The 25,290-nt window shown below is 39.6% G+C and overlaps 1 protein-coding gene across 3 annotated transcripts in view; it reads left to right on the forward strand.

The window, feature by feature from the left end:
• The window catches only part of SLC16A12 (solute carrier family 16 member 12), a 99,498-nt gene that overhangs the window by 49,882 nt on the left and 24,326 nt on the right, over positions 1 to 25,290 (forward strand). For 2 of the 3 annotated variants that reach the window (XM_009214943.4, XM_009214944.4), the window contains exon 2: positions 21,353 to 21,598. In XM_009214943.4, coding sequence (XP_009213207.1) covers positions 21,399 to 21,598 — 200 coding nt within the window. In that variant the 5' untranslated portion in view covers positions 21,353 to 21,398. Of the gene's footprint in view, positions 1 to 14,998; positions 20,527 to 21,352; positions 21,599 to 25,290 lie in introns of those variants that run through there. The other variant, XM_003903976.5, reaches the window with a different exon arrangement.

Here is a 25,290-nt window from a genome sequence, read left to right on the forward strand (position 1 = left end):
CAGATGTTTACACTGCCAATATCTGGGAAAACTGTGGGTTTGTTTTCAGAACTTTTTGGAATTATACATTTGTATATTTATCTTCATTTTACAGATGAGGAAAACTGAAGTTCGAAAAGACTTAGTAACTTTTTTCTTTTGAGACAGTATCTTGCTATGTTGCCCAGGCTGGTCTCAAATTCCTGGCCTCAAGAGAGCCCCCCACGTCAGCTTCCTGAGTAGGTGGCTGGGATTACACGCATGTGCCACCACACCTGGGTTCTGAGACTTAGTAACATGACCGAGTTTATACAGCTAGAAATGGAGAAGCTGAGGCATTTGAACTTAGGCATTTGGATGCCAAAAGACTATGCACTTGACCACAGTGTTATACTACTTCATGTATCAGAGGGTTTTTGTGAGAATTAAATGAGTGACATGTGTAAAAAGCACTAAGGACAGGCATAATACACAGTGAATGCTATTTAAGCATTAATTATTATCAGGATTTTCTTCTTGTTGTTGTTGTTTTTTTTAAAGAGGCAGCATCTCGCTATGTTGCCCAGGCTAGAGTGCAGTGGCTGTTCACAGGCACGATTATAATGCACTACAGCCTCAAAGTCATGTACTGAAGCTATCCTCCTGCCTTAGCCTCCTAAGTAGGTGGGACTACAGACATGTGCCACTGTACCCAGCAGGTTTTGTTCATTTTAGAGGGTTATTGTAATTTATTATTATAATGGTTGGCAGGCAGTGATGTATTCAATTTGATAAGGCAGTGCTTCCAAACCTCTCTTGGGGAGGCAGACCTCAAAAATCATAATCTTTCTAAACCACATTGGAGTAAACTATGACGCTGTTACTGGCCCTGGTGACTCTGCAGTATGGCCACCAGAAGCTCTGCCCAGCTGCCTCATGAGCTGAGGGTCCTGTTATGGACTCAATGTTTGTGTTCCCACCAAATTCATATGTTGAAGCCCTAACCCTCGATGTGATATATCTGGAGATGGGCCCTCAAAGGAAGTAATTAAGGTTGAAGGAGGCTCATAAGGGTAGGCCATGATAGGATTAGTGTCCTTAGAAAAGACGCCAGAGAACTCACACCCCCTCTCCTCCAGCACATGCACATGCACTCAAGAAAGGCCATGTGAGCACATTACAGAAAAAAAAAAAAAAGGTGGCCATCTTCAAGCCAGGAAGGGAGCTGTCCCCAGAAACTGAATTTGCTGGCACCTTAATCATGGACTTCTAGCTTCCAGAACTGAGAAAGTAAATTTCTGTTTTAGCCATTCAGTGTCTGGTATTTTGTTATAGCAACTGGAGTAGACTAATACAGATTCATGTCATGCTGGAGCCCGGCTCAGCAATTGGGAAGCTCTGGATTAAGAAGGTGTATTGATGTGTTTCCTTCTACACAAAATGATTTTGCTCTGCTAAATTTTGGTTTTTTCTTCTTTTTTCTTGGTCTATTCTATTAGAATTTTTTTTTATTTTTTATTTTTATTTAAGACAGGGTCTCACTCTTGTCACTCAGGCTCTAGTTCAGTGGTGTGATCTCATCTCATTGCAACCTCTACCTCACAGGCTCAAGGATCCTCCCACCCCAGCTTCCCTAGTAGCTGGGACTACAGGCCCATGCCACTGTACCTGGGTAATTTTTTTTTGTATTTTCTGTAGAGACAGGGTCTTGCTATGTTGCCCAGACTGTTCTCAAACTCCTTGGGTCAAGCAGTTTGCCCACCTCAGCCTCCCAAAGTGCTGGGATTATAGGTGTGAGCCATCACACCTGGCCTCTATTAGACTCTTAACTATGACTTCTCATCCTTGATTATACAATGACCGTGATACTATTTTCTGCCACACTGTGATTAAAATTTATTATTGATGGATCTAAAACCCATAACATCAAACTTGTTAGTATAGCATACATAGTAAAAATACATTGACTACACTGGCCTTTGGAATGCTTCTAAGAATATATATTAACTTTGTACCATAGTCTGTAGCTATACTTTAGGCATTTTTTTTTTTTTTTTTTTTTTGCTGTGTTCTGGAGAAATGAGAATCCAAAGTAAACTGAATTTGTACTATTTGACACTCTATTCTAAGTGAGGAGTATGGATTTAAGACACAAATCATTAAGTACAGACTAAATTGTACTTTTCAATCTTATAGATGATTAATTATTTTTCAGAAATTCAAAACATTTATTTTCTCTGTTTGGGCTATTTCATTGAAAGATTCTAAAACTATTCAGCATAGCTCAAGCCTTTACTTATTTTTATCCTGAAAATATTAACTTGTTTTTCTCCTAGCTCCTGGTGAAGACAATTTTATCATTGTCAGCATTCTCTCAAGAAGTTTATGAAAGAAAAAGAGAATGATTTCCTCATGCGAGCCTGAAATGCCATGAGAAAGAACATTGCATTCTCATTCTGTCTAGTGCAGTTGTCCTAAAGTGGACTTTTTCGTTCCATGTTATTTACTCATCAAATGTTGCATCACTTTGTAAAAGGAAAACAATTTTTGAAAATTATAGTGAAAAACCATACTGGAATACATTTTTTTTTGTTTTACACACTCTCTCTCTCTCTCTCTCACACACACACACACACACACATGAAAAAAAAACAAACAAAAAACAAAGTGTCAATTAGATAGTAGCCAACCTTGAAAAAATAGTTATACAGTTTATGTATCCACCAATAGATTCTTGTTTTTAGCTTTTTGGGCAGATAAAAAGTGAGGGGGAAACTTAATCCATGTATGAAAGAGTAGTCCCAAAAGCAAAACTCTCAGGTATTAGTGGAATGATAAAATCTCAATAAGTTTAAATAAAGAGAGCAAACCTAAACATATATATATAGACAAATGTCAGCTATGCCAAGTATATAGACAAGCTGATGTGAACTGATGTTAACTGGAAAAGAAATAAAATGTACACACTTAGTTGCCTCTATGTACAAGTGATTTTATTACTTTGTATAAAAAGAGCATGAGTATTCCAGGAAATTCAGAAAATACAGGAAGAGCTCATTCATGATCTCACTTTCCTCACACAGCTATTTTCTATTTTGGTGCATTCATTTCTTATTTTGTCCTTATGCATATGTATTTCTACAGTTGTACTCATAGCATGTACATTTTGTGTTCTGATTTAGAGTTAATATCCCAACATAGATGGGCATTTTTGTGTGCTGCTACAGTCCTCAGAGCTGTCATTTATAGAGGCTTTTAATAGTTCAGGGATTGGACATAGCATTTGTGTACAACTTAGGAAAAATCATTAAAAAGGAAAGAACATAGACACAGATATTTAGTATACAGATATTTGTCTGTAAAGAATTTCAGTGGAAGTTCAAAATAAAGAATCAACTAAATACTGCAAAGAAGTGAAAATTAGTTTAAATGTTCAAGAAACATGGCATTTCTTGGATTTATGGTTCTGCCTCTTATTTTCGTTTTGCCAGTCTCCCTCACTCCATTTAACTCTTTAGTGTTGTCTGCATAGCATAAGGGAAAATTGACTTGGAAGGATGAAGACACTGGGTCTGTTTTCCTTTTGATACTCCCATAAAAGAAATATGTGTACTTTCAGTGATGATGAAGATATCTATTTACTAATTTTCTAATCATGTCACTATTTGATCTAGTAACTAGTAGATGTAATAACTTAGTTAAGCATTTTTTGTACCTACTGTATGCTCCTGTATAGCTACTGTAGTGAACAGTCTCTTACTTTTTAGTTTGGAAAATTATTGAAAGAAATAAATGAAGATGAAAAATGTATTTGCTGGTATTATAAGGAAGAAAATTAGTATTTGTTAGTATGTGAATATTTAATAGCTATCAGATGCTTTTACATGTATTTTGCTATTTAACCCTCATTAAAGCCCTATTTAAAAGGAAATATTCACTGCAATGTATACAGCAGGAGAGATTCAGAAAGCTAAGTTGCATGTCAAAATCGTTGAGCTAGTAATTATCAGAGTAGAGTTTCCAAGCTAGATATGTCTGACCTCACGCCAGGGGCACTGTTCCATGGGCTTCAAAATGTAATGTGGTATTCATACTTGCAACAGTTTTAATGGCCTCAAAGAGTAGTATTATAACTGGGGGTGAAGTAGGATGGCAAAACAACCCTGGAATTACTGAGAGAGGGGTGTCCTGTCAGAGGAATGTGGGTTTCTTTTTTATTTTTAAAAATCTTTCTGAGCCATGTTGTGTTACTATTTACAGCTGCATCATGACTTAAAGGGCCTCTTATAAGCCTCCTTCTCAGATGAATTCTCTTTCAGAACATTTTTCACACCCAGCCTCAGAACACATGTAAATGCCTCTACATAAAGTCTTTGGATAGGGAATGCTGATAGAGCTTCTTTGCAGTTTATGCAGTTCTACTTGATGTAACTATTATTCTCCAACAGTATCATGACATAAAAATCATAATCATAGGATATTGAAATTTTAAATTCTTTATCCCTTATGTGAGGCTCATGGAGGCAGTCTATAACAACAACAGTAGTAATAGCTAACATTTATTTGAATGCTTACTATGGACAGGACCTATGCTGTGTGATATAATATGGGTTACCTCATTTCATTTTCTCAACAACTCTGTGTGGTAGGAATTGGGATTTGAAAGGACCAATACTAAACATTCATAGTTTCCCTAAGTTGTAAGCCAATTTAGAGGTAGAAACAGGTATTAAACAGATGAAGATCAAAATGCCACCCTAAAGGCTAATAATACTGATAATTAAGGAATGAAGCTTAGGACAACTAGCCAAGTAGGGTTGCAATACTTTGCTCATGAAAAAGAGCCAAGTTGTGGTCACTGGCAGCTCTTAAACAACCACAGGCCTCCTTGCAAGGGCATCGTCCCCTATTTTATTTATAGCACAGAATTGCAGAGGAAGATGAGCCTCTCTACAAATAGGCAGATCCCACATGAAAAAAAAAAAAAAGAGAAAGAGTGTGAGGTGAGTGTATGTAGCGATTTCTCCCAAGGAAACAGATAAGCAACCCCTCTTATGGAGAAAAGTGAGGAGAAGGAGAAGAGCCAGGAGTGTTAACTCTACTGGAGTCCCCACCCCACAGAATCATGGAAAAGGAGGTCTTTGTCCCCAGCTGTAGGTACTAAACATGGGCCTATCCTGCAGATAAGGAATGGGGCACTGACAGCTCACTATTAGTAAGTGGCAGAGAAGTGTAAATAAAGTCAGTCCATAAGTAAGAGGTAGAGTCAGGGCTGAACAAGCCAGGCTAGGATGGGCTCAGTTTAGGAACAAGGCAATGGAAAATAAAGATGGGAGGGCAGATGTGAGAGGAATTACAAAAAATAAGTGATAAGAGTTGGATTCACTTGTAATGAGAGTTGGGGTGGAGTCAAAATGACTCAAAACTTTTAGCATTTCTAGTTGGAAACGATGAGAGCATTAAGAAAACAATGTTTCCAGGAGTGATTAGCCAGTGCTTTTTTGGACATGAGAGTTTGACTCTCATGCAGATTACTGGAAATTTGAGTCTGTAACAGGGGAGAAAGATCGGAAGCAGAGATGCAGGTTTTATAGTTGTCCATTTAAAGGTGACAGGTGGCTGAAACTAAGGGAGTGCTTAAGTCTGAGCAGTGAAAGAGGAGGTTGGTTTCACAGATGAGTTTCCTCTTTGAAATATGCTAAAAGATTTGAGTTGGTAGACATCAGCAACTGATCTAGTTTAAAGACAAAGCCCAGCGTGAGCTCAGGACTTGACCTCACCTTTTTACATAGCCCTAGAATGCTGCAGGGCGAGCTTATGGGTCACACTGGTATGCAACACAGTTTGTTTGCCCCCTGCAGGTTCACTGTTCATCCCACTTCCACCCTGTTCTCTGACCTGCGAGGCTGAAAACATTTATGGGCTGCTTCAGTTGGACTCCCATTGGGTTGAATCACCTCTGAGACTTGGAATGCAGGAGGAGGTGTGGCTGATGTGTTTATCTCCTTGGCTCTTTGACTGTCAGATCCTGTGGACTGACTGCTTCCCTTTAACGGGGACTTTCTACATCAACTCTCCACGATTCCAGTAACTGCTCTTCCCCTCTGCCCCCTTAAGTCTAGAGGCGGTAATAGTTTCCCACTGTTACTAGGCCCAAGGGACTCCACTTCCTTTATTAAGTTCTACCTGATGTAACTGTTATTCTCCAACACTATCATGATATAGTGTTGTCAGATTTTATTCACACTGCTCATACCTTTATAAACAATGTCTTTGTTGAAATCTTCCCTTCCCAGTTCCTTAAATAATATACCCAGTAAACCAGAAAGAACTCATGTTCTCCAAGGCACAAGTCGTACTCTTAATAAACAGAGGGACTTCATCGGGGGTTGGGGGAGCGGCGCGTGGGAGCTGATCTCAGAACTGGAAGGGAACAATAGACTTAGTACAAGGATTGTACATCCATATGTACATGTAATATTGGTGGACAGAATATCTTACACAGTTACAAGATTCTTCGAATGTGTAAGTACCTTAGTGATTCGTAAGAAAATTTATTTGAAAATGTCATCAAATTTATTTTGCCTATTGTCTTTATACAGATTCTTAATGAACAAATGGCTTATGGCTTATATTAAGAATATAACTATTGCTTTGTTTGGCTGAGGACATCTTCTTTTTTTTTTTTTTTTTACGGAGTTTTGCTCTTGTTGCCCAGGCTGGAGTGCAATGGCACAATCTCGGCTCACAGCAACCTCAGCCTCCTGGGTTCAAGTGATTCCCCTGCCTCAGCCTCCCGAGTAGCTGGGGATTACAGGCATGCACCACCACACCCAGATAATTTTGTATTTTTAGTAGAGATGGGGTTCCTCCATCTCTGCTGGTCAGGCTGGTCTCAATCTCTTGACCTCAGGTGATCCGCCCGCCTTGGCCTCCCAAAGCGTTGGGATTATAGGCGTGAGCCACTGTGCCTGGCCTGGACATCTTTTTAAATGTACAGATTGTACTAACATGCAAAGAATCGGGTAATTACTTCCAAGGACTTTGTTAAAAGTTCATCAAACTTTCTTTGGTTCTAAACTAGAGGGAGGTGGAATGAACTGGTTCAACAATAACTACTTCTATCAGGATAGGAACAAAAACAATCATCCGTATCTTGAAGGAATTGTTGTAAAATCATTTCTAACTCTTTCATTTCACAGCAGAAATTCAAGTCCCCAGTCTTACAAAAAGAGTACACCACATTCTCAACCTTGGCAACACCTTGTCCTTTGTGTGACCTGCTGTGGCTCAAGCCGTGAGCAGAGTCTACAGAACACAAAAATAAACATCTCTACAGGCCTGTGGAATTTGATGGGCGGCGTAATGTGGGGCAGACTGTGGGCCGAGTGCCAGGCCCTGTAGGTGAGCCCTCCTGCGGCCCACTCTGCAAAAGCAGAAAGAAGGGGCAAACCTGCCAGTGAATTTCTGTTTCCAACTTTGGCCTGGTCTGGGGTCAGGGCCTAGGCACGCCCCTGTGTGCCCAGTGAGATAGATTCAGTTAGGATTCTCTGACTCCAGTGCTGGGAAGGCTGGGTATGGCGGATAAAAAGATCAAAGAAAGGGTTTCTTGCTCCCATTCCTCAAGCTCCCTGTACCACTTCCTCATGTAATTTGAGAAATTATCCTGAACTAGAGAACTGGGGGGAAGTTTGTTCACTAACTGCTTATTGAGTCCCTGTTCTCTCCCAGGCATGATCCTAGGCGCTAGAGATACAGTGGGGAGTGGGAGCCTCCCCGGTCCCTGCTCTTAGGGATCTCACACTCTGAGTGCAGAACTGTGCTCTTCTGCCTGCACTCTTACAAACACCAGTTCTCCATAGTACTCCATGACGTGAGGGGTTAATTTCTAGCTGACTGAAATAATGGACTCATTGCCCCTCCCATTTCAACAGCATGGTGGGTGGCAGTGATTACAGAGTGAGGGAAATATTGTGGTATGGACAGCAGCACTGTTCTCAATAACAGGCTCTCTAATGACGAACAAAAAGACTCTGAAATGCATCTCAAACTCCCAGGTTCTCCTTTGCAGCCAAGATGCCTCTGATATAATCTGACTTAATAATGCCATACTCTGTAAAAGTACAAAATTAGAATAAAAGAGTTTTCCAAGGCACTGAGTTGGACACAAAAATTTATTCATGGAACTACACAAGTATTGAGCACCAACTTTATGCCAGACACTATACCCAACTTTATACCAGAATCCTATTACTGCAGAAAATGTAGTTGGAGGCAAGCTCCTGGTTATGAATTGCACATTCAGCAACTCAGAAGTAAGCATTTTTCTGATGTTGCCTAGAATCAGTGGCTCTGTGGATTAGGAGCTGAAAGGGTGGGAAAGAATTTTGCTTTCTACTGTCTGCCTTGTATGTGAATCACAAGTTGTACAGTTTTCTTCCTTTCTGTAGACCAAATACCATATAAATCACTCTGCTGTTTATTCTAAGTCTTATGTAAAGTGTTCCTGTCCTCAAAGCATCACACACAATGTAGAAGCTTTGGCAGTTTCTTTAGCAAAGGTCAGTGTTTCAGTTTAGTGCCCAAAGGTCTCTGACAAACATCCAAAAATTTCTGGTTGAAGTCAGTAATTATTTACTCCCGTTACCAGGATCTGTTTGAGGACTAAGCAGAGAGAAGCAGAAAGGAAAAATAAGCACATCAAAAAAAGCAGGCTTAGTCTCTCTTCACCTGGAACAATATATATGTATTGTCTCATGGCACATGTGTAATGTCACTGAACAATAAAAATAAATAAATCTATTTCCACTTGAAGGCATCTCCAGGATCCAGAGGCTCTAAGTGGATGAAAACAATTGGGTGCTTGGGCCAGAGACTGTGCAAGCCTAAGCAGAGAGAGAGGGGTTCCTTTAACTTCCCTCCCACGTTCAGTCCCTTTGGAACTCGAGTTTGCCCCTAGGATAGAAGTCTGTAAGGCTACCAGCTGGAACCCTTTGCTACACTGCTGTAAAGGCTGTGCAGAAAAAAATGTTGGAATTCTCTCATACTTGGAAAATTGCCCTTTAATACACGTGGTCTCCTCTCTGTTTCCCAGCCATAGGCCAGGATGTTAACTGGGGCGGGGTAGAGGCAGACATTTAATTCTTGTTAAGAGGGAGTAATAACATGTAAAGTGATAGGGAGCCAAACTGTCGTTTTCTGAATATCCACAAGAGGCTTACATTTAGCAACAACATTTAGCAAACACATGCCAGGCGCTGTTGAGTTGCTGGGGACACAGCATCCCACATGACAGTTATGGCTTCTACCAAGACACAGCTTAAAGGCTGAGGAGAGACGATGGTTTGCAGTGAACAAGAGCACAAGCTTTGAAGTCAGACCTGAGGTAGAATCCTGGATACAGCATACCTTACTTTGTCCGTAAAATGGAGATTATAATACCTACCTCACAGGGTCGAGATGAAGATAACATGGAATAACATATATAGAGCAGTGAATTCAGAGCCTGGTGGATTCAGTGCCCCTAAAGAGTAATAATCATCATTACTGTTATTAGTTTGTGGCTTATTCTGTGTTCCAAGAGTCAGACCCTTGAGCTCTAAGTGCTGGCTGGTACCTCCATGACATGAATGCCATGCTCTGGTGTGCGCTGTTCAGAGAGAAGCTGGTTGTGTTAAATACTCTTCCTTTTCTGGTTATAATGGTTGATTTTCTTGCTTTGTGAAGGTTAGACCTCTCTGATGAAGATAAACTGCTTTCCATGTTTCTTTCAGCTGAATGGCCATTTAAAAACTAGTGACAGTTATTTATGCTTTTATTTCTTGTGACTTGAGGGGGTTCTCCCTGGTGAAGGCAGAACTTATTTCATTCATTTATTAGGCATTGAGTGAGCTCTTATTCTGAACCAGGCAGTGTGTTTGAAAGTGTGGAAGAAAGGAATTTGAAGGTAAAGGGAATAGCATGTAAAAAGATATGAAGCCTGAGTTTTTCAGTGAGTTGTAAGAAATTTATAGTGTAGGATAGGTGGGTGTGGTAGTGATGGGCTAGGAGCGAGGCTGATATTTGGCTAAGGAGATGGTCATATTTATGGGCCGAATGTGGCTTCTGCTGAGGACTTCAAGGACCAGCCAATCCTCAGGCCAACAGATTATGACTGAGGACACTGAGTTTCCACGATTAGAAATACTATCTGTGTGTTCCCCTCTTGCTTCTCTACAGAGACAGGAGTAGTGTGTAGATCAAAGAGCTTCAAATGGGACACATTAAAGGCTACAAATGTACCCTAAAAGAGTACCTCCCCACTGCAGAGACAACAGTACAGTTTATTTAGAAATTTAGAAATCTTCTCTAGTGAGTTGTGGTAGTGTTGAAACTTACTCATAAAGCAATATAGATATGGAAAACATTACAACTTATTTGTTGCTGTAATAAATTTAAACTTCTTCATAAGCCTCCATTTTAAATGAAGGCAAGAGTGGGGAGTTTATTTTGCTGCTTTTGTCCTCTCTAAAAAACCTTTGCCTATTCCCAAGTTATAAAGATCTTTTCCCTCTGTTTTCTTCTGTAAATTTTATAGTTTTCTTTTACGTTTACATCTTCTATCTATAGGTTTTGTATATAGAGTGACAATAAGACTCAAGATTCATTTTTCCCCATTTGAATAAATGTGTAGGTCTTTATCTGAACTCTCTATTCTGTTCCACTAATATAATGTGCCAATATCACACTGTTTTGATTACTCTGGTTTTAGAACAAGTCTTCAATCTTTGTTCTTTCTTTTAAAAATATTTTGGCTTTTCTAGGTCATTTTCAGTTCCATATAAATTTTAGAATCAGCTTGTCAGTTTCTATTAAAAAAAAAAAAAAAAAAAAAAAGACTGCTGAGGCCAGGTGTAGTGACTTATGCCTGTAATCCCAGCACTGTGGGAGGCCGTGGCAGAAGGATCACTTGAGCCCAAAAGTTTGAGACCAGCCTGAGGAACATAGTGAAACCTCATCTCTACAAAAAAATACAAAAATTGATTAGGTGTGGTGGTATGTGCCTGTAGTCCCAGCTGTTTGGGAGGCTGAGGTGGGAGAATCACTTGAGCCCAGGAGGTCAAACCTGCAGTGAGCCATGATAGCGCCACTGCACTCTGGCCCAGGTGACAGAGTGAGACCCTGTTTCAAGAAAATAATAAAAAAGAAATTTAAAAGAAAAAATACCAGCCAGGTATGGTGGCTCACACCTGTAATCCCAGCACTCTGGGAGGCCAAGGCAGGTGGATCCCTTGAGGTCAGGAGTTCGAGACCAGCCTGGCCAACATGGTGAAATTCCATCTCTACTAAAAATATAAAAATTAGCCAGGCATGATTATGGGCGCTTGCACTCCCAGCTACTCGAGAGGCTGAGGCAGGAGAATCGCTTGAACCTAAGAGGTGGAGCTTGCAGTGAGCTGAGATCACGCCACTGCACTCCAGCCTGGGCAACAGAGCGATACTCCATCTCAAAAGAAAAAAAAAAGAAAAAGAAAAAAAAAGAAATAATGCTGCTGGAATTTTGTTTGGGATTTCATTGAAACTATCAACTAACTTGGGTAGATATGACATCTTCCAAGTCTTCCAATCTATGAACAGGATATCTCTCTTTCTTTTTTAGGACTTTGTAAATTTTTCTTAGTGCTGTTTCATAGTTTTAGTGTAAAAATAATGCACATGTTATGTTGAATCTATTTCTTGGCATTTCATTTTTTTGAAGCTACTGTAAAGTGGTATTTAAAACTTTTAAATTTCTAATTATTCACTAATATAGAGAAATGCAATCAACTACAGAAGAAAAAATAATAAATTTCAACTCATCAAAAGTAATGTCTTCTGCTCTTCAAAACACACCACTAATAAATGAATAGGTAAGCCACAGAGTGGGAGAAAATATTTCTAACACGTATATCCACAAATAACTTGTATCTAGAATATATAAAGTATTCCTGTATCCCAATAATAAAAGACAGACCTCCTAGTAAAATATGGGCATAATACTTGAATAGACACTTCACAAAAAAGATATATGAATAGTTAATAATTATTGGGAAACTGGTTAATATAATTAGTCGTTGGGGAAGTACAAATTAAAAGTACAATGAGATACCGTTTGATATCACTAGAATGACTAAATTAATCACACTATCAATACCAAGTATTGCCGAAGTTGTGAAGCAATTGGAACTCTAATTTAGTACTGGAAATATCACACGACCACCTTTAAAAACAGTTTGGCACCTTCTTCTAAAGTTAACATATACATTTACCCTATGATTGGGCAGTTTCTTTCCTAGGGGTTTACTCAAGAGAATGAAAACATACATCCACAAAAAGACTTGTACACTCATGTTCATAGAAGTTTTATTCATAATGTAAAACTGGAAACAACTGTAACAATTATCAACAAACGAATGAATAAACTCATTGTAGTATATCCGTAACACATGCTAATATTCAACAATAAAAAGAATCAACTGCAGATACACACAACAAACTGAATGATTTCAAAACATTATCCTGAGTGAAAGAGGCCAGAAGCAAAGTAATCCATGTTTGTTTGGTTCTATTTTTGTGAAATTCTTGACAGAATTCTATCTTGACAGAAAGCAATCTATATTGACAACTAATCTTTATTGACAGAAAGCAAATCAGTCGTATTCTGGTGCTAGGGCTGGTGAAGATTGATTGCAAGGGAGTGTGAGGGAATGTTTGGGGGTGATAAAAATGTTCTGTGTCTTGATTGTGGCGGTTGTGATTACATGAGTGATGCATTTGTCAAAACTCTGAAATGTAGGCTTAAAATGGGCATGTTTTATTGTATGTAAGTTACACCTCAATTTAAAAATGTTTAACAGTCTTTCAAATTTAGTATTTTTCATCTAAGATCAGCTTCCTTTGCATATTATTCAGCTAAATCTGAGGTTACTCTGATTATTAGGGTTGTTCCTCCCCTCTCTTGTGTTTATTCCTCCTTCTTCATGAGTGTGTCTGGTCTAGGGGAGAGCACATGTGTCCTTGTGGTAGTGGTGGGGGAGGTGGTTAGCATCCAGGCCCTCTGGTTGTTTTCTAAGTTCTCACTGGCCCATGCAGAGATTTTCCTAGTATTGGTTACTGGGCATCCTCCTGGCCTCCTGAATGTCCATATAAATTGAAACTCATCTTGGTGCTCTCCAGGTGATGGCTTCTGTCCTCCTTGTGTACTTTGCTGCTGGAAACTTATGTTTTGTATTCTCCATACGGCCAGGGCCTGGAGCAATTCCCCACCTTTCTTGTTGTAGTTCTTAAGGGTCACCTATGGTTTCCATTTGGCTCAGCACATTTGCCATGGCATCCCTCTTCCGTTTGCTGTGGCCCTGGCTCTCATCTAAGCTATCTTCTATGTCTCCATTGAGAACATGGGAGAATCCCCCCATCACTTCTGTGCCACCTAGGAGGTGAAGGACTGTCAGTGGGCACTCTGTTTCTCTCTGCTTAGACAGAGGGGACTGGTGAAGTTGTGTCTTCCCAGAGTTATACACGGCACACATAGCACAGGCCTCCTTATTGGCACTTCTCTCTCAGCTACCTAGGTTAAGGGAAAACTATCTCTTCACCATACCACATACCTGTCTGGGCCAAGACTTAGGGAGTGGGAGACATAGTCCCTAAGAAACCTGGGCAGCTCATCACCTTTCCTTTAAAATCCGTTTCTCTTTCCTCTCAGGGTAGGCTTGTACTTTCCCTTTCTGTGTGGTGGGAATGTCCCCTATAACACAATCCCATGATTCCTTGCCTGTGGATGCATTTATTCTGCATGGGGCTTATGTCTCATTCCCTATAGCAATAGGCTTCTTGACTTAGCCTTAATGACATAAGGGAACATTTAAAGGAACCTGGCTTACCAGAAAGGGGTAATACATCAGAAGAATTTTTTTAAAAAATTACCTGTAGTATAGGAATATTTTAGAAATGCCTAAAAAAAGGGAGACTGGCAAATTTCATGATTCTTAAGCAATAACAAAGAGGAATTGTCTCTACCGTGAGTTATTAAGTAAACAAAAAGCAAAGTTAATTAGAATTTTACTGAGAGTGCTTATCTGTACCAGTTAACTTACATATTAGGGAAGATGTAGTTACTAGTCATCTGGTTTAGAAGACAGGCATCAGTAATTCAATATCCTGATTTTATTAAAGAGGAAATAGCAGCAGAAAGGAAGTGATTCATACAGGGTCACTGGGACTCAGCCCAAATGCCCACCGTTGGTATTTTTCCATCATACTCTATCTCTTTTGTGGCTACAGACCAATTTATAAGGTAAGAATACAGCTAAAGGTGAAGGTGCTGGAAATAGAAGGAGTCAAGGAAGGAAAGAACAAGGGAAAGTCAATGTTGGAGGCCTTCCAAAACAAGTGCTTCTAAGAATACTCTTCCCTTTATTCTAGTTGCTTACTGACTATAAGAAATTTGTAGGTTTTCTAGTGATAAAAGGAATCTCTTCAGAAAACTTTACTGTAGGCAACATGGAAGAGTTGCGTCACAAATGGAGTGCTTTACTGCAATGTTACTGAATGTTAGCAAGAATTTTTTGCAAATGATTTTTTTTTAAAAAAGCAAAGAGGATAAAGTGAAATTGAGAATACATCCCAACTTACACTGTAAGGAGTAATCTTAGAAGAACATCATCATATAGTTTCTTTCATCTCAGAAAATTTTTCTGAAGCCAGAATGGGATACAGAATACTGTTCCATTTGATGAGTAGAATTCATCAGTGGTTGATGTCAAAATAATATGAATCGGAGGCTGATTAGTAAAACGAAGAGTTGCGAGATGGTAAATGCTTCCCTTGCTTATAGTTTTGGGCTGGGGTGCAGTGGCGTGGTTTCAGCTCACTGCAACATCCATCTTCTGGGGTTCAAGCAATTCTCATGCCTCAGCCCCACAAGTAGCTGGGATTACAGCATGCGCCACCACGCTCAGCTAATTTTTGTACTTTTTATAGAAATGGGGTTTCACCATGTTGGCCAGGCTGGTCTCAAACCCCTGACCTCAAGTGATCCTCCCATCTCGGCCTCCCAAAGTGCTGGAATTACAGGTGTGAGCCACCATGCCCAGCTGCAATACTATTAACTTAATAAAAGACCTGGCCATTATATTTGTCTATTATCAGGTGGGTTAATTATTTACAAGAATGCTGAGGTTAATGTTGTGGGAGAACTTCAGACTGCTTCAAAGTCTCCAGGAAACAAGGTTTGCCCTGTCTAACCTGCACATTTCTTCTGAATATGTATAAATCTATTAAATGACCTGTTTTGAAAGAAACTCACATGCGTTGTTTTGTGAACAGCCGTATACCCTTGTGATAACCTTGTCGGCTTCTCCCCCCTTCCTCTTGTCGTGGTCACTCACATGAATGGTGCTTAAGCGTTAGCATTGCTTGGACATCTTGTTGACAGAAACGCCAATAACAATTTTGAAATCTCAGAGCAGATGGACAAGTGCACCATCCAAAGTCAGCCAAAGCTACTTGCCTCCATTTACACTCACATGCAGTGTTGTCAGGGGAGTCCTTTCACTTCTCTGAGCTTCAGTTTCACCACTGAGGAAGAGGGAAAGACAGCATTTATCTCTGCGGATGGTGAAGATCAAATGCGCTTACTCATGAGAAATTGTCACTAATAGTATTGCATACAAATGGTTGCAGAGAGGCTCTTTCTCCCCACCCTGGTGTCCCATGAGGATGTTCCTTGTCCCGTGGTTTTACCCAGGTTGACTCTGTGACTTACAACAGACCTTTGTTCATCATGCTATCACCACAGCTATCTTGGGATGATTATTTAAATTTTTTATTTGGATTTATACAATTGGATTTTTGGGATATCTTATCAAATCAGTTCTTAACTTATTACATGTGGAAATGCCAAACAGAGGATGCTCGCCTAAAACAAATGAAAAGGGAATCATGTGAGTTTAGCAGCAGCAAAGTAAAAATTAATGATGCTTAATATTTTTGTAAAGAAACAGAACATTTTGTTTTGCCAGGGGCTTGTTGCCTACAGTGTGTCCGCTACTGAATAATCACCTCATTTTCAATGTGCCATATCAATAAATGATAGCTATTTTCAGCCCTTGAGAAACTGTCCAAAAGAGACTTTTGTGTTCACCGAAGGAATAGACCTGAAATATCTATTTAAGAAAATTATATGTAAAATGATATTTAACACAGTTTTGCAAGTGAATAATAATCATGCCAGCTCAATTGTATTCCTTTTTACATATTCTTCCTACTTTTTGTGACAATTACAGGCATACAACTTTTACAGAAGCTTTACATAGCTTCCCTCACAAAGTATATGAGGGTCTTTTCTTGGCTTTAACGTTGCATCATGATGGTTTTCCGTATTACAATATTATCTTCCTGTTTATAATTGTAATGAATTGCACTCTTCCATTTGTTGAACATGTCATAATTCTCCAGACACTTCCTGGTTGTTAAACATTTAGGTTGTTTCTGTTTTATGTATTATTGTTAATGCAGCTATTATTTTTTGCCCATAGTGGCTTCTCTTACATTGTTTTCTTAGGATAGCCTCCCAGAAATAGAATCACTGTTGAAAGAATGTGGATACCTTTCTAATTCATGATCCATCACATTATGTTTCTTTTTAAAAGGGCTGTTGCACAGCTCTGGCTGTTTCAGTCTTCTTTCATAGCATAGGGCGGCACTAAGGATGGTCCTTATACCAGATGTTTATGGACAGGTGGATTTATAGTCTTACACTGGAAAACAACTTAACCTTGGGGTTTATTTAAATGGAAAAGCCTAAGAAGAAGCTAGGACTATACCAAGGCAGAAGTTTCTAAGTTGTGCCTTTTTTTACTGGTACAACTGATGGTATCACATCATAACACTTGGCAGCTAATTGTGTCCAACTGGTGAGTTATTCCATTGTGTGTGTTTGTCACAGGTGTAGGTAGACTCTTGAATGCCGGTTCTATCGGAATTGAGAGAAAGAGAGGGTGCTAGGCATAAAACGTACCATAAACGTGACTCACATGGCTGTTTAAAAAGCTTTGATTTATGTTAGCACAGTATGGGCAGAAGTTGAAAATCTTACTGCCTCCAGGGGCCTGGCAGGTAAAGCACACAGGAACTGCACACAAATGTGTGCAGGACAGGGTGTCAGGGATAGGGTAAAGCGGAAGTGCAGGCCTTGTCTGAAAGGGGGCACTGCTGCTTGGCCCCATCTCATGGCTGCCACAAGGGAATGCAGCCCAACGTATTTTTAGAGCTTGCAGTTTTTCAAAAGAATTTGAAAATTTGGATAGTATCTGATCTTTACAAGTGTCAACTAATGTAAACATTTAAAAAACACTGTAGGCATAATGAAACTGTCCTGAAGTTTGATTGGCTCGTTGCTGTCAGTTTGTGGGTGCTCTCATTTGACTATAGCTATGATCCTGTGAAGTAGGCCAAAGGTAATTTTTTATACAAACAAGGAAGGCTTAGAAGTTATTGTTCAACAGTTCATGAACTGTGCCTGTCCCACTAGGATGTGAGCTTCATGAAAGCAGGGCTATTGTCTCTTTTCTGCAATGCTCATAGCTGCAGCTCCTAGAATAGTTTCTGGTGCATATTGGACACTCAATAAATATTGAATTAATGAGTGATGAACAAATGAAAAGAGGTTAACTCACATGGCAAATAATATCTACATTTACGTGCCAGGTATTCCTCATGTTTTTTCTCATTTTAATATATACAACAGTTTGTGAAAGTAAAATTATTACCTCCGTTTTATGGGTAAGTAAACTGAGGCTCAAAGACATAAAGGAATTTGCTTGAACTCATATAACTCTTAAGATGCAGAGTCAGAACCCAGATCTTCCAACTGGGTCTTGGCTCATTGACTTTGTCCTCAAACTAGCTTCTTTCATGGTTAAGAGGTGGCTGCTATAGATCCAGTTATTACATCCAGAATCTACAGGAAGAAGAGGGGCTTGTTTCTTCCTCGTATCTTTTCTTAAGAACAGAGAAACATTTCCCAGAGGCTTCTCTCCATAGGTCATTGGCTAGATACTTCCCATTCTGTGCCTCATCACTCATTGACATGGAAACGGGAGACCAGTCCAAAACCAGTCCCTGAACCAAGGGACTGGGCCCAGATGGCCACTGGAGAGAGCAGCTAAGAGTTGAATGCTAACAAAGCCAGGGTTATGATGGAATAGAGGAAGGGATGGACTACCGGCTCTGTCTGCTGCAGCAGGCTGTGTGTGAAAGCAAAACTACAGGTATGGTAGATCTTTTAAAATAAGAGTTTTTCCTTGAGCGTTTCATTTTGTGGAAGAAAGTAGATGACTGTTAAAGCTACTTATTCATGACACAAAGTTATGTTTTGGAAAAACTTACTCTGAAGCTCCAGAGTGTTAGAGACACCTTTAGAGGGTTGGTTTTGCTCTGAAATTTCACAGCTGGTCAAGTCAGTGACCTACAAGAATGTTTCAGGGAAATACCAAGGGTACCATTTAAAGAACTGCATTTATAGCTACGTCAGGCTGCAATTCACATCATCCTACTGGTGTGTCATCAGCAAGAATTATGTGTATAATTAGACAAAAATGTTTATGAATTTATACCAAGGAATAAGGAAGTGTAGTAGAAGCAAGGCATTGGTTAGGAAGACTGGCCTTGGAATCAGACCAAGGTCCATAACCCATTTCTGCTGCTTCATTATCTAAAGAATAATAAGGCAAATTACTTAATCTCTTTAACTTGAGTTTCTTTACCTATAAGATAAGGATAATAATATCTACTCTTTATGGTTCTTGTAAGGATTAAATGAGATACTGTCTGTAGTGATGCTTGCTAGAAGCTTGACCTGTGGCAAGTGCTTTGTAAACAGCAGCTCTGTATCACTGTTATTTTCACTTAGCGCCAACACCAGTATTTTGGCTATTACTCAATCCCCAGGCCAGTGTTTCGCAATATTATAATTTCCAGTAATAACTTTTTTTTCTTTATCAATAGGTTTAGTATTTATGCCAGTATTGGTCTCCCGATACTTTTGATAGATTTATAATTTCAGTTGTACACTTAATCACCTTTGTCAGTCTCCTCAAAGTCACCAGATGGTTAACAGCATGACGATGAAGACCTGAGGCTTCAAAAGGAGCAAACCTAAGTGATGTATGTGGGAATTATTCTTGTTGCCTTAGCCTCACTACCCTGCTCTGTATGCACTCTCTGAAATAATCAGCCACCAATTTGTTCCATCTTCAAAGATGCACACTTACAAATTTCTGTTATGAGCCATTTTCTTGAGAAAGTTGTGTTCTTAAAGTAAATGCTTTTTATTAGGCAATTTGTTTTGCTCGTAATTTACCAGGTGGTACATAGTCTTTGTTCATCAAATAATCCACACATTGTCATAGTTGAAATGACATTTCATTTAATTAATGTTAGGATTTCTTCCAGTGATCACAATAAAATTATAAAAGCAACTGGGTAATTTGCTCAATTCTGTAGAAGAAGTAGGTGTTGAAACTCTTATTTTTCCTCTCAAAAAATTCATCCCTGACTGTAATTAAGAAGCCTGTTTGACAAGCCTTGGAATACCTTAAGAAGCACCTTATCTCACAGTTTCTATGGGGTCAGAATCCAGAAATAGCTTAGCTGGGTCCTAGGCTAAGGGTATCACAAAGCTGCTGTCAGGTTGTCAGTGAGACCGTCCTTAACTGGAGGTTCAATTTAGGGGAAATTCTGCATCCAGGCTCACTTGGGATGTTTGTGAAAAAGCAAAAAACAAAAGACCCTGAGATCTTCATGTTTCTTGCTGTCTGTTGGAGGCTGCCCTCAGCATCTACAGCCTGCCCATGGTTCCCTGCCAAATGGCTTTCTCCTAGGTGTGCAGCATGGCAGTTTGCTTCTTCAAGGACAGTGGGAGAGAGAGAGTGGCTAGCAGGCCTGAGTCATATATAACATGACATAATTGTGAGAGTCAGGTTCCCTCACAGGTGTCATATTCTGTTGGGTAGAAGCAAGTCACAGGTCCCTCCCACGCTCAAGGGAAGGGATTACATAAAGATGTGAACGACCAGAACCAGGACCATAGGGGTACCTTAGAGCCTGCCCACCACAAGGAGCTTTGTGTATTGTGACCACTACTGAATCCTTAGTGCCCTAAAATGGTGCCTGACACATGCTAGGGATTCAATAAATACTTACAGTTGAATGAATGAATGAATGAATGAATGAATGAATGCAGATATTACTTCTTTGAAGTATGTATTGCTAATGTTTTGTCCCCAAGCCTGTGGCTTACCTTTTGGTTTTGTTTATTAATCACATGTTTTAATACAGAAATGTTAAATTTTAATTTAGACAAATTAACAATTTTTTTTTATCTTGGTTCGTTTTATTACTTTACATCTCAGGGAGTTTTCCTATCTAGAGAACAGATAAATATTTGCCAATATTTTCACCTAGGTTTTTAACTACTTCTTTATTTTTTTTACATTTATTGATTTATCTGGAAGGTCAAGAGCTAAATGGAGAGTTGAACAGAATGTGGTAAATAATACTTTTTTTCTTCACTAATCTTTTTCTTTTTACCTTATTTGGATTGTATTAAAATATTATATACTAGTTTCTGGGCTCTCTACTTTGTCTCATTTATTTGTCATTCTCTTCTTACTTCAATTACATGCTTAAAAATTTATAGCATTTTAAAATATGCCAAGAAGTTTCTCTCAGACTCATTCTGTATAATAATTAGGCTATGTTATAAGCTGTCGTAACAGAGAGACTCCAAAATACAGAGACACAAATAAAATGGAAGCTTATTTATCTTTTGTGTAACAGTGTAGAGATGTGCAGAGTCCAGGGTAGGAGGGCAGGTCTCCCCAGAGTCATCTGGGGACCCAGGCTTCTTCTGTCTTGTAGCTCTGCCAGCCCCTAGACTGATGTCCTGGTCTGTGTGGTTGAAGTGATTTCATATCCACATCCATCTTTCAGTCAGTTGGAAGAGGGTGCTGGAAGTCCTTGAAAAGTACCTTTGCCTTTGAGTTGATGAACCAGAAGTGGCACACATGACTTCTGCTCACATCCCTTTAATGGAGACTACACTTTATTGCCACAACTACCTTCAAGAGAGGCTAGGGAAAAATGGTATCAAATAGAGTAGACATGCATTTGACTACAATTTGAGAGGGTCTATTCTATTTTTTAAAAAGAAAGTATGTACCAAGGACAGCAAATAGTCTGCCCCAGTCTAGTATTCATAGTTACAAATACTCATATTTAATAGGAAAGTAATAATCATGTTTTACCAAGTGAAGAAAAATTAACCTTTGGACATAGCAATAAGATATAAATATGTCCTGATTTTTGGTTTTAGATGGCGAGTAACCCATGTGCCAGGTAGCGTTCTATGCCAACCTTGAATGCCAACAGGAAGTCACTGGACAGCAAACTCTTCCAAGATCATAACTGGGCTGTTGGAGCAACCTGGAAAAGAAGAAAAAAGAAAAACGATGGCAAAAGTAAATAGAGCTCGGTCTACCTCGCCTCCAGATGGAGGCTGGGGCTGGATGATTGTGGCTGGCTGTTTCCTTGTTACCATCTGCACCCGGGCAGTCACAAGGTAGGTAGGATTTCCTTCTTGACTTATTAAGATGACCTGGCCTGTCTTTTCTTTTAAATCTGCTTCATTCTGTTTCTGAACCCATCATTGTGAAGATATGTGTGTGTGCATGTGGTGTGTGTGTATTTCCATTGACTGCTCAGGTATTGTTTCCTTTGCAAAGTATGTGATTCTCTGACACTTATGAGTCCCAGATAGTGGTCTTTTCTATCATATCTGATATTTAAACCTGGAGTCTTAGGACAGTTTTAGGCCAATGCTGTGACTATTCCAGTCGTTCATTTTCATAAGCAGCTCTAGAAGATGTGGAAGGAAACATTTATTTCTTTTCACTCTTCATCTTCCACTCTTCATTAATAGGAAATAGTGAAAACTCATCACATATGAAATAGCATGGGAAATGTCCTACAGTATTTTCATAATGAAATCACTTTTCTGGGGATTTTAAAGAATTGGTAAATGCACACCTGAGGAGGTAATTTAGCTTAAGCCGGCATAGCTCCAGGGGAGGGTAAGATCATTTCTACGAATGTGTTTCTCCAGAATTTTTAACTCTTTCATCTTAATGATAAATCTAAATTAAGATAGATCTTATTCATTAAAGTTTTACAAAGCTAATAGGATGTGTGATCTACAATTCATAAATAAAAAAAAAACACTATGGTCAAACTGATGACAAGAGATCATAATCATGATGGTGTGATGTGGCTTTAAGTCTAGCGGTGAGGAAAACAGGTGCCAGGTGATAAGAGTATGATTATAAAGTTTGTAGTGGATGTGTGAATGTGTCACACAGAGTTAATCTTACACAGGGTTAGGGTCTATATTCATCCCAGAAAGGATAAAACTTGTAAGGCCAAAATAATCCTGGAAAACTCCTTTGCTCCCTAGGGCCCATTAAGCCCCTGGAAGCTTAAAACCTAGAATTTAAATTATTTTGCTTTATTTTGCATTTTGGCTCTTGTGGTGAAGGCTGACTTCTAGGTTGAAGGAGAGCACAAACATAGATACAGGGATTCTCTCATTCTTGCCTGCTCTCTTCTCCCTCTTACTTTTCTCCAAGGTCACAGTGTTGAATATGCTTAAGTTAGATGCATGTATGTTAGGACTCATCCATCTCATTTATATTTGGAGTAAATATGCATTTGAAGTCTACATATGTTAGCTCTTTCCTCTACAGGTGCTTTCACTCAAATGGAAATCTTTATTTCTCTCCTCTGGCAGCAGACCCTTACAAGAAAGTAATTTGGACTAATTATTTGATGGCATCATCAGTAGAGGCATCAATGTCCCTCCCATAGCAAAGATACAATGCAGGATAGAATAAGATGTTTACCTTTGCTACAGTAAGGTTGGTTGATTGTGTGTCATGATAAACTACAGATTTGTTCAAAATAATATAATTGATGCTGAGTGATTTTACGCTGTTGGTGGGAATATAAATTAGTCCAGCTATTGTGGAAGACAGTGTGGTGATTCCTCCCTCACCTAGAACCGGAAATACTATGAAGTGTGGTTTTTTTTTTTTTTTTTTTTTGAGATGGAGTCTCCCTCTGTTGCCCAGGCTGGAGCGCAATGGTGCAATCTCCACTCACTGTAACCTCCTCCTCCCAGATTCAAGCGATTCTCCTGCCTCAGCCTCTCAAGCAGCTAGGATTACAGGTATCTACCACCACGCCAAGCTAATTTTTGTATTTTTAGTAGAGACAGGGTTTCACCATGTTGGTCAGGCTGGTCTCGAACTCTTGACTCAGGTGATCCACCCGCCTCAGCCTCCCAAAGTGCTGGGATTACAGGTGTGAGCCACTGTGCCGGGCTGAAGTGTGATTCTTAAGAAGACCTCTGTAAGAGGAATTGGGATACAATTATCCCTTTGACAGTGTGACTTCTCATCACTGATATGACAGCTCCCTGGACATTAAGAAGTCTAGATTATGAGTCTATAATATGAGTCTATAAAACTCATCTATAGGCCAGGCGTGGTGGCTCACACCTGTAATATCAGCACTTTGGGAGGCTGAGGCAGGTGGATCACGAGGTCAGGAGATCAAGACCATCCTGGCTAACACGGTGAAACCCTGTCTCTACTAAACAAAATACAAAAAGTTAGTCAGGTGTGGTGGTGGGCGCCTCTAGTCCCAGCTACTCAGGAGGCTGAGGCAGGAGAATGGTGTGAATCCGAGACGCACAGCTTGCAGTGAGCCGAGATCGCGCCACTGCACTCCAGCCTGGGTGATAGAGCGAGACTCCATCTCAAAACAAACAAACAAACAACAACAAAAAACTCATCTATATTATGAGTCTTGTGTTCTGGGTTTAAAGAAGTGTGGAGTTAAAAGGAATCCTTTTCATCTTAGTCCTTCATATAGAAGCTTCCATCATTCCCATGATGAGGGAGTTCTGGAAGTGGGCACAATGCTTTAGAAGGAGGGATCATGCTGGAATCTTGGGGGTAGTTGAGTCTTCATGATGAAGTTGCACTTTTGTGGAGTTGCCCGTAGTGCTTTTCAATGAGATATTAAGATAAGTCTCCCAATCATGTAGTCTCATGTGAGCCTTGTGATTTATTCACCCTCTATTTAATAGATTAGGACACTGATGCTCAGAAAGATTGACTTGCCTACATTTATTTTATTTTTATTTTTATTTTTTGAGATGGAGTTTCACTCTTATTGCCCAGGCTAGAGTGCAGTGGCATGATCTCAGCTCACTGCAACCTCTGCCTCCCGGGTTCAAGTGATTCTCCTGTCTCAGCCTCCAAAGTAGATGGGATTACAGACGCATACCACCATTCCCAGTTAATTTTTTGTATTTTTAGTAAGATGGGGTTCACCATGTTGGCCAGGATGGTCTCGAACTCCTGACCTCAGGTGATCTGCCCGCCTTGGCCTCCCAAAGTGCTTGGATTACAGGGGTGAGCCACCGTGCCTGGCCTACATTTATTTTTGTCTAGCAGGACAGAGTTGGACTGGAATTCTAGTTTTTTGTTTTGTTTTGTTTTTTACTTCTCATCTTATTTGTCACTGTACATACATTCATAATCCATTGACTCTTGAAACAAACACACACACACACACACACACACACACACAAACACAGAAACCACTATGGTCTTTCCAATACATAATTCAATAGCTTCCTAAACTATTCTCATACATACACCACGCTTCTACCTGCCCCTGCATACACACTACAAACACACAAACATACACATACACACACAAACACGCAAACTCTGCAGCTTATCCTTTGGAACAACTGTGTATTAGAAGACATGGCTTTTTGTTTTTTGTTTTTTTAAAATGGTTATGGGAGTCACTGTCTTAACATGGGCAACTTCTTAATACCCAGTGAGCTGTCATATCAGCGATGAGAAGTCATAGTACCAAGGGAATAAATGTCTCCAAATTCCTCTTACAGAGACCCTCTTAAGAATCACACTTCAGACTAAGGAACCTAGGAACCAAGGAATTAATTATCTTTTCTTCTCATAAAATGTCTATCTTAGTGCAAAATTTTTCCATAGGAAAAATTGCAGAGGAACAGGTATTCCTGAGTGCTCCTCAAATTTTCTCACTTTCCACAGTGTTTTACTTTAGTGTAAACTTCTTAGGCTTGCCCCTCCTCTGACATACCACAGACAAATAGGAAAAAGTTAAACACATCTTACTTGCACAATTTTTTTCCAGTAA

This window comes from Papio anubis, chromosome 11 (genome assembly GCF_008728515.1).
Source record: "Papio anubis isolate 15944 chromosome 11, Panubis1.0, whole genome shotgun sequence".
NCBI classification, from domain to species: Eukaryota; Metazoa; Chordata; class Mammalia; order Primates; family Cercopithecidae; genus Papio; species Papio anubis.